This window comes from Conger conger, chromosome 2 (genome assembly GCF_963514075.1).
Source record: "Conger conger chromosome 2, fConCon1.1, whole genome shotgun sequence".
Classification (NCBI taxonomy): Eukaryota; Metazoa; Chordata; class Actinopteri; order Anguilliformes; family Congridae; genus Conger; species Conger conger.
In genome coordinates this window covers 2,167,536-2,178,111 of record NC_083761.1, presented here as the reverse complement: position 1 = coordinate 2,178,111, position 10,576 = coordinate 2,167,536, and the positions used below count along the sequence as shown (strand labels likewise).

The 10,576-nt window shown below is 51.0% G+C and overlaps 1 protein-coding gene across 1 annotated transcript in view; it reads right to left on the bottom strand.

The window, feature by feature from the left end:
- Nucleotides 1–10,127, bottom strand: part of commd1 (copper metabolism (Murr1) domain containing 1) — a 23,729-nt gene extending 13,602 nt beyond the window's left edge. Inside the window, exons 1-2 of the mRNA XM_061233016.1 lie at nt 9,881–10,127; nt 8,203–8,496 (exon numbers count right to left, since the gene is read on the bottom strand). Of these exons, the coding sequence (XP_061089000.1) occupies nt 8,203–8,496; nt 9,881–10,054 (468 nt within the window). The 5' untranslated portion in view covers nt 10,055–10,127. The remainder of the gene's footprint in view (nt 1–8,202; nt 8,497–9,880) is intronic.
- Nucleotides 10,128–10,576: the final 449 nt, after the last annotated feature.

The window sequence follows — 10,576 nt, the reverse complement described above, 5'->3', positions numbered from 1 at the left end:
AACTCCACGTCCTGCAGTGTCTGCAGTGCTACTCAACTCCACGTCCTGCAGTGCTACTCAGCTCCACGTCCTGCGGTGTCTCGCCCAGCATTACTGCACAAATCCCGCCCTTGCTGCCCAGCCCGGTGCCACTCACGGAGCTAACAATGAGCTTTTTGTAACATTTGATCAAGAGAAGATTATATCTTTGAAAAACCCTAATTTCGGCACGCTGCGTTTGGTACAACGTGTACAGATCCTGTGGCCAAAATCCAAGCCCCGGATTGGGCACCGAGGTCACCGTGTGGCGCGATTGGTCAGCGCTGGGGATGAATAACCGCCCCCCCCACAGGCAGGTAAACGCCGGGCTAAATCTGCGCTTCCTGCGAGACGTGGGCGTGCGTCGCCACGCGAGGATCTGCTCGGTTACGCACGCATGTCCCAGAGTGCAACGCTCGCTCGCCGTTTGCCCCAAACGCGGGAGCCCCCGACGTGCCCGTCGGAGCGGAGGCGTGGGAACGCGGAGCGGCTCCTCAGCCTCCCGTCTCCCACGGTCTCCTCTGGAAGGAACCGTGCGCAGTTCTCCCGCTACGCTGCCCGCAGTAACACACACGAGGTGAAGCGCAGACGCTATATTTATAATATTGAGTCCACTGGGTAGGAATTACAGCCTTTTAAGGTTGCGCCGTCCAAATACTTATGAACCTCACTGTATTTGTGCGCACACAAAGACACAAACAACCACACCTGTCTTGTCTGTTTTTCTATCCATCTTTAGCCTTCATTATTTTTTTTTATTCTACAAGAAATCACATACCCCAACACACCCCAATAACTAACAAACACACACAAACACACCCCAATAACTAACAAACACACACAAACACACCCCAATGACTAACAAACACACACAAACACACCCCAATAACTAACAAACACACCCCAATAACTAACAAACACACCCCAATGACTAACAAACACACACAAACACACCCCAATAACTAACAAACACACACAAACACACCCCAATAACTAACAAACACACCAGCTGTGGATGATCAGAGAGCCGTGCTGACCGAGCCTCAGGGTGGGGGGGCCCGGCCCACGAGCCTCCCCCCAGCCCGCCCACGCAGACAGGAAGCAGGGGTTTTGCTTTTCTTTTCTTTCTTTTTTTTTTTTTGACTTGGCACAGAGATCTAAGGCCCCGGAGAAGGACGCCCGACGACATCCTGTCTGTCCTCAACGCGCACAGGGTCAACGACCTGGAGTTAAAAACGACGGCGCTGTTTTTAAACATGGCCACCGCTGGGAGAGCCGGCCGGGAAACGGGGCCGGGGCCGGGGTGGACGACAGGAATCTGGGGCGTCTCTAACTTCACCCGCCTCTCCGTCCTGCGGTGTTTGACTACCTCTGTGGCTTATCAGGGCAAACAGCTGCACCCAAACTATCCAAGTTTCATCCAAAACTAAACAGACTAACAGAAGCAAAGAAAACTAATTTGAAAACCATACTTATTGCAACGCATCCCCTTGCTGTAAAATTCATTGGTGACCAGCGCAGAATTACCAGCACCCGGCTGTTTCAAAACCTAGCTTGAGCTGGTCAAACCATGTTGAGCGTGGCACCGGTCTGAACAGGTCAACCGGCTACCGGCTGTTTCAAAACCTAGCTTGAGCTAACTCAAGAAGTCTGTCCTTCTTCAGCCGGGACTTTGAGTCGATCTGTCCAGAACTCAAGCGCCAGGCAGCTTTTCTCTGCTTCCACTCGTTTCCTGACGTGGTTGAGCATCCCCGGTCTTATCTCCTCTCAGGCCGGTCTCTTTCTTGGGACCCCAGATGGCCTGATCTCCAGAGATTTGGTGAGATTGGCCCGTCTGGGAATGTTAGTTTTGGCAGGCAGCGGCGGTCTCCACGCCGAGGCGGAGATTACCCATGAGCAGAGGGGAAAACAAGGACAGCCTTGCCAAGCCCGCTTACAATACCCGACATCGAGCTTGTTTTTCTTTGGGCTTGTTTTTAAAAGTCTGTGTGTAACAAGTGACCCAGTTGTTTTCACAGTAATGGATAGCCTAGCTACTATTGTGTCAAGGCACAATTGAACTTGAAAATGTCGGTAGCGATTAGCTATCCCGCAAACAAAACAGAAGGCCAGGGAGATCTCACCGGCAGAAACTCACAACTTGCACTTAAAAAAAAACATCAAGAATCCAGTGAGAAATTTACAGAAAACAAGAAAACTTTGAGGCACTTTTACCTTCCCATATCATTGAACAGCTACAGATTCCCACTATAATACAGAAATGAACAATGTGATGATTTTATACCCTCATTACAGGGATGAATATGATTAGTTGGGTTCACTAAATGGCTGACAAGATTGTCTCGCCTAGAAGGATATGAAATAAACATCATTTATTCACATATTTCCATAATTGAATGACTGGGTATTGGTTTTACACTTCCAATCTCAGCCGTGCCGTAACAGCACAATAACTTTAATGAAATAGCCAAAGACAAATTCATTGTGCAAGAGAAAATTGGAAAAAATATGCAGAAATGTTTTTTGCTTGAACCATTCTAGGTCCCCAGAACAAAGACCAGACCATCTTTCATTCGGAGATAAATGAACCAAATAAATAACAGGAATCTTCCCTGGTGGAAAGGCTATGATATGTGGAGTGTTATTCTCGAGGGAGGAACTCGGGTTAGAGCCCATCCCTCATCTTTCAGCTCCTTCCAGAAAGTTCTCAAAACAAACTTTCCTCGGAATAATTCACCTGCACAATCCCACAATGCTCTCCCGGACGCGACATGGGCAGGCGTCACCAGTCATCCTGACCGGGCTGGAGTTACTCTGTACTGATCCAGGGACCCGTCATACATGAAGCGGTTCTGAAAGGGTTCTTTGGCCTGTCTCCATAGGGGAACCCTTTTGAGTTCTTTACGGAACCCTCTGCCACAGGTGTCAAGACAAAGAACCCGCTAAACTTGACAGGGTTCTTCAGTGGAATCACAGGGTTTCCTCTTGGACTGTAGATTTAGAAGGGTTGTATTTTTAATTGAATGTATTTTCCCAAATAAATATCCAGGCACAGCAGAGTCACACCGGGGGGGGGGGGGGGGGGCCCCAACAGAACCTCCGTGGCCCCCCTGCGGTCTGTGCACCCCCTGCTTTAAGCCGAGGCGCCGGCACACACCGCACCACATCCTCTCCTCCTCACAGTTCACCTGGCTTCTGCATGATCCAGAGGACAGAGAGAGGGTCAGTGAAATAAGGAAGAGCATTACAGAAAGCAGCATGGCGGGGGACTCGGCATGCGGGGCTGAAAGAACGGCTGAGTTCTGTCAGGGGGGTACAAAGTCTGCAATGAAGCCACGACTCAAGCTGGGGATCTTACAGAGGACAGTCCCGGGAGAGACGGTCTCATCGACGTGCCCAATCTCCGACGTGAAACTTAAATAAATAAGAGAAATTATTCCCTGCAATGTCTGGAACGCAGCTCCCCCCCCCCCCCCCCCAAGCTACTTAACCAAATGACAAACTGGTCCTGTCCTCCAGGCACGGGCAGACAGCCGTCCTGATTTAATAACGGCCCCAATCAAGTATAATTTACCTGGCATGTAGGACTTCCCATTGACAGCACTACCGGGGATAGATCCATCTCCCTGTGCCTGGGCTGCGTGTGTGTGTGTGTGTGCATGCGGTGTGTGTGCGTGTGTGTGCATGCGGTGTGTGCGCGTGTATGCGGTGTGTGCGTGCGTGTCTGATGTGTGTGTGTGTGTGTGTGTGTGTGTGTGTGTGTGCGTGTGTGTGCTTGTGGTGTTTTGTGTGTGTTGTGTGTATGTGGGTGCGGATTGTCTGTGTATGAGTGTGTGTGTGTGTGCGGTTTGTCTCTGTGCATGTGTGTGTGTGTGTGTGTGTGTGTGAGTGTATGTAAGTTAGTGTGTGTGTGGTTTGTCTGTGTGTGTGTGTGTGTCTGATTGTATAACTGGCAGTTACGGGTGATTGGGCAGTTGCATCAATCAGAGGTTAATAATTAAGAGCAGAAGTTGGCACAGAATCACCAAGCATGACTGTTCTAACGCAGAGCTGCTGACTCCTGTCAGCGTGGGGGGGCTGATTCACTGTGCCCCCCCTATCGGGGGGGGGGTGTTTGACATTGCAGCAGGGGGGAGGTGTCCCTTTGCCAATTTGTTTCATCGAGTAACAGCTTCGTTTTTTGTTGCACTCTTGTTATGTGGCGCGAGGCGTGTTCGGGTAACAAGGCAGATCCTGAAAGAATGTTTCTCCAGTCACAAGCGTGAGAGTTCCCAACCGTGCTCTAATCAATCTCCAGACTGGGTACTGCATTGACTATGACTAATTCAGCGTCATCAGTTTAGAATTTGAGAGGCAGCTGGAATACACACACAGGAGACACGAGCAGAACCTGGGGTTAGGCGGTAATCTGCAGTCGGTTCATTTTTAACATAAAGGTGCAGAATCTCGTGCAGCGAGAAAATCTTGCGAACAGGAAATGCACTTACTCATCCGGTTCTGCGGAAAGGCTCCAGGGCGTGAGGCCGGGTCTACGGCCAATGGAAGCGAAAGTGAAATCGGCCATCTTAGCAGGTTCAACCGTCTCAAACCTTCGCTCAACAATCAGTAAAACAAAGTCTCAAAAAGCCACTCAACCCAGTCTCGAAACATCGACCAACACATTCTCGAAACGACACAACACACAGTCTCGAAACATCGATCAACACATTCTCAAAACGACACGACACATATTCTCAAAACACCAGCAGTCACTGTGGCTCTCCAGGTGCAGGGTTTTATTTTTTTTACCCAACATCCCCCCCGGTTTCAGAAATGAAACCTTTCAGAGTGAGGTTAGGCGCCTCTGTAGCACGAGTGTGGCCTTTTGAGAAGGTTATCGCCCCTAGCGATGTTCGTTAAACAGGACCGTTTGAGCGGTGAAACACGGAGCGCCTCCTGTTTGCCGTTACTCTGCTGCAGGCCCTGTGTGCGAGTCAGAGACGCGGCACCCGTCTGCAGGGAGTTTCCGTGTTGTTCCCAGAGCCGAGCGTCGTCTGCATGCTGCCGTTTACCCAGCTGCATTCTGGGAGGAGGTCCTTCTGAGACTCGCGTCCAATAACACCACCAAAAACACACAACTGACATCGCTGCGCACACCCACTCAACGTTCAGAGACGGGAGAAAAAGAAAAAGAAAAAGAAAAAAAGTAGATTTGAGGAGACTGCCACTGTAGTCAAATGCCAAATCAGAGTTCATCATATTGCAAGACAGTTCATACATGCTGAAAAAGGCCCACCAACCACAGGTCTGACTCACAGACTGTAAAGATGGCAAACTTTTGGAGGACCTTTCAATAAACCGGAGTGCAGATAGCGAGTTCAAAGCAAAACGGGTATTGTGTAATTATATATAAATATAATATAATATACAAATTAATTGTACATTGATGGCTGGGGTACAGTCTTATGTACCGATAAGGTACAGCCCCAGCGACCATTTGTACCTTTTTTAAGGTGCTTCATTCCTGAGCGTGAACTCACGGGTCATCCACACAGCCAGGGGGCAGTAGAGGAACCACGATCAGCCGCTCCAGACGCAAAAACAGGTCATGATTTCTGGAAAAATAGACCAGAGGCCTAATTTGGCTCGTGCCAGGGCGACAGCGTATTTATAGCCGCCCTTCAGGCTCACGAGAGCCAACGTCCTCCTCTCCGAGACTGGGAGGCCCTGACGAGCGAGAGAGGCTTGAGAGAGCGGACCACAGGCTGTGAGCTCATTTATGCCTTTCACGCTCATCCCATTACAGCTACTGCTAGCGGACTCTTTTCTTACCCAAAGCGACTCACAGTTGACTGAAGCAGGAGACAATCCCCCCCCCCCCCCCCCCCAGAGCAATGTGGGGTTAAGGGCCTTGCTCAAGGGCCCAACAGCTGTGGGGATCTTATTGTAACCTTCTGGGTCCCAGTCATGCACCTTAGCTAGACAAAGCGGCACAGTTTTATCATGAAGGCTAGCCCTTCTTTGGTCTCATTAACTAGTGACTTGCAGTGCAAATCCTCCAGGTCCCAGTCAAGCACATTAGCCACTAGGCTGCAGTCGCCTTAGCCTCGAGGCTACAGGTACCTTAGCCACTATGCTATAGCCACTTTAGCCACTAGACTACAGGCTGCCCTGTAACAGCATACCCTCCAAAATGTCCCAAGTTATCGCTTTACTGCGCTGCACAGGTGCAGAGACGGCTGGGGTATTTTTTTATTTTTTTTTGTCATAGAAATAGAAATAAAGAAACCCCAGTCATTGTTTCCTGTGGGGGGGGGGCGGGGGGGGGGAACAATGCCTAATATACAATAATAAATTATATGGTAATATAGCATTACCTGACAATTAACCACCTGCCGTGTTCAGAGCGAGGCTGAGAGCCAGGAGTGCGATTTCAATAAGACCGCACACAATACAACAGACAGATTAGGCAACTCGCTGCCATGGCAACCAAAGTTGACTAAAGTCCTGTGGAGTCCCCTGTGGAGCAGCGGGGTTCAGACGGTGGAATGTGCTGATCGTCCACGCCATGCAAAATCCCGACCCGCAGAAAACCCTTTACAAAATTGCGAACATTAAGTCCTTCTAATAGGGTGTGAAGGTCACCGGCACGCACGTCACGCAAAAAATATTTTGAGAGCAGAGAGCAGTGGAGAGCAGTCAAAACCTCAAAACCTCCAAACAAAAAACCAGGTCCTCTTCTGGCTGCCTCGTCGCTGCTAAACAATCGCGGTCAAATTCAGGAGCTGCCCCGTATGTAGCCGCACCATAAAACAGGAACGAAGGCTTATTGAGCGGTTAGACCTGAACAGCCAGTCGGAGGAGGAAGAACGCAGAAGGTTCGTGAGAAGGTCGGCCCCACAGCCTGACCAACCGACCGCTGGGGATCGGCGTCCATCTTGTGAGGGGCCTGGCGCCGGTCTGGGAACCATGGCGATGCGTAGGCCTTGTTTTTAACGGGCCTCGTCCTCCGATGGCTTGATGACGATGAACCCGTGAATGCTCGTGCCAGGAGAAAGTCTGGACCGTGCTGTACTGACCGCTGCGACGGATGCAGCGACGGGTTTATTTATAAAAACCCCACGTTTGACCCCGACTCGCCATCTCGCATCCGGGTCACACAATACGGAGCGATATTATTTCCTGTCCGACTGCTCTCTGTGAGGGAAGTCCTCCGATGTGGCTGTGACCAGGGCTGCAGGAGAGGCCCCAGCCAGGAGAAGAACAATAGGACCCCCCCCCCCCTCCACACACTCACACTCACACTCTCACACAGGGCTGTCCCTTCCCCTGACTGAATCCTCCCACATTATGCAGAGAAATGTAAAGACACGCCTTTTCAGCACGGCTTTGACCCAAGGTGCCTCCTGGTTGTGTTAACTTCTCGAGGGGGGTCAGACCTGCCTCAGGTGCCTTACAAAGGGAATGTTGGACCCGTCTCTGGGGTTGGACCCCAAATAGAGCCCATTTATGTTAATCTTAATCATTTTGTTTTATTTAATACTGCCTTCTCATTATTTCTATTCTGTTCGTATGTCCAGGTACAGTTCATTGTGTTGCAGTTCTGTGTGAAACGTGTTGTACAAACAGGGATTTGCTCGCTCGTTTGCATGAGGCATTGTGTGAGTGACTGCGGGCGAGGACCGGGATTTGGCAGCATTAATCTGAGTGAGAATTTGAATTTCTTAACTAGAAATAATAACTCCCCCAGCAATAAGGGACAAACAGGAAGTGACCTGAAAAAGGCGCCAAGAAGGGTCAAATTTCAACCTGAAGCTTAAATGCACGATTTAAGGTCCTGCTGTTCGCGTGCCCACTTTTTATTTGGGCGGAGATCAGGCGGAGTAGCGCACGTTTGAAGCAAATGCCAGCAGACACAGGACGAGGAGCTGAGTAACGCAGCGGACACTGTGGGTCTCCAGGATCAGGATGGAGAAACACTGCTCTGAACATTTTCACACAGCCCCGCCCCGCCCGCCCCGCCCGTACCTCTCCAGCCCGCCCCGCCCGCCCCGGCCCCGCCCGTACCTCTCCAGCCCGCCCCGCCCGCCCCGGCCCCGCCCGTACCTCTCCAGCCCACCCCGGCCCCGCCCGTACCTCTCCAGCCCGCCCTGCCCCGGCCCCGCCCGTACCTCTCCAGCCCGCCCCGCCCGCCCCGGCCCGTACCTCTCCAGCCCGGCCGGTCTCCAGCTCCAGCAGGGCGACGGGCGCGCTGGCGGGCTGATGCTGCCCCCTGCTGGCGGAGGTCTGCAGGTCCACCCTCCAGGCCAGGCCGCGCAGCGCGGGCTCCCAGCGGCTCAGCGCCAGGAGGCTCTCTCGGACCCGCGCCCGCTGGCTCCTCCAGAACCGGCCCAGCGCCGCGGCCTGCGCGCTGCTCACCGCGCCCCCGCCCTGCTTACGCACCTGCGCCGTCAGGAAGGCCTCCAGCTGGGCCTGGTCCATGTCCGCCGAGGCCACGGACTGCAGGGGGAGACAGACCAGGGGGGGAGAGACCAGGGGGGGAGAGACCAGGGGGGGGAGAGACCAGGGGGGGGAGAGACCAGGGGGGGGAGAGACCAGGGGGGGGAGAGACCAGGGGGGGGAGAGACCAGGGGGGGGAGAGACCAGGGGGGGAGAGACCAGGGGGAGAGAGACCAGGGGGAGAGACCGGGGGGAGAGACCAGGGGGGGAGAGACCAGGGGGGGAGAGACCAGGGGGGGAGAGACCGGGGGGGGAGAGACCAGGGGGGGAGAGACCAGGGGGAGAGACCGGGGGGGGAGAGACCAGGGGAGGAGAGGGAGGCACAGTGAGAAGCGCTGTCAGTGCTAACAGCGCCCCCTAGTGGAGAGTCTTCAGCCTGCTACACGCAAGCGAGTGGACTGACTTTTGATGTTCTTAACTCATAAGAAAACACTTAAAAACAAAGCGAAATGGAGAAGACCGAACTCGGTTTCACAGACACAGATTACGTTGAGTCCTGGACTAAATTGAGTTTTGTATGGAGAATGTCCACTCAAAATTGAATTTAGTCTATGAGGGATTACAGATTACGAGTCTTAATCTGTGAAAAACAGGCCAAGAGTGTGGCCTATATCTATATCTAGTTTAATTTTTCATTTTTATCCAGGTAAAATAAATAATATTCAATCATAAAAAACAATCAACATGTTATTTGTTTTCTTGCAGATATTTTCTGACCAATCATCCGTTTACTTCCTTAAACGGAGATTACTATATGACCAGAAATCAACGACAAGGGACGCATAGTGTTATACTGCCATCTGCTGCTCGTATTAAAAAGCGAAAACGCTTTGGAAAGGAATTCCAGGGGAGAATCACAAGCAAATCGGCCATGGAGAAATTTTAGGAAAGCCTGTGGAACAAATAGGGTCGCGGGTATGAACGGCAGATAAATTGCGGCAATTAAGAAGTCCAAAATAAATAATTAACACAGTGTAGCTTGTCCAGGCCCTTGCAAAGTGTGCAATGGCATAGGTAGTAAGCCAGCTACCGGTTTAAGTGAAAGCCGCAGTTCCAATATTGTCTGGTCAGGTTTTAATGAATGTCGGTATTTACAACCTACAACTAAGCAGACAATTTATGCAGCGTATTGGACCACAACAGCACCGATTGTCACTGCTAAGACAGCTATAACGCAACAGTGCTTTGGCATTCTTTGGGCATTCGTTTCTAAGTTAGATTACGCAAACTTAATTAACGATGTCCATCGTACAGACTGTGACACAAAGGAAAAAGCATTTAATCAATACAAACATCCAATCAATACAATCAGCATTGCACATACAAACGTTAAAAATGTAATCATCTGATTTCAACAACAAAAACTGAAAGGCTAGCTAGCTACCTTCAAAAGACCTTTCATCTTCTCGAGTAAAACGTGAAACTCCTCCACCGACAAGTCAGGGTAGAGTTCATTTTTCAAAAGCTCCTCTGTGATTTCCGAGTTGTTATAGTACACTATCTGAGCGATCCCATTTAGCAAGCCGTTCAGCGACTTCGAACTGTCTGCGTCCGCCATGTTCGCGCCGATGTATCCGGGTCACGTTAGCCGTGTCATGTGATTGCGCATGAACGAGCACGTGAGCGGACCACTCTTGATGGGCGCGCACACACGAAGAGAGACTTCTGAGCGAATTTAAAATGAAGTGCGCGTTATTTGCCCACAATGCTTCGGTACTGCAATAGCCGTCATCATTGTACAGTTTTGTAGTAAACTCGGACGTTAATCTGGAGTAGCTGGACTGCAATGGCTGAAACTGAATTGAGTTGAGTGGCATTGTAAGAATGGATGACAATGGCACCTTCCCAATGTTTCATCAAGAGTCATGGCTCACTGCTGTCCAACGTGCGACCACCATATGTTGACACGTTGGAGGGGGATACTCATCATGAAACTGTAAATGGACTGCATTTATATCGCGCTTTTATACAAAGCACTTTACAATTAATGCGTGTCATTCACCCATTTAGCCTCACAGCAAGGAGGTCCTGGGTTCGAATCCCCGTCGGCCGGGGCCTCTCTGTGCGGAGTTTGCATGTT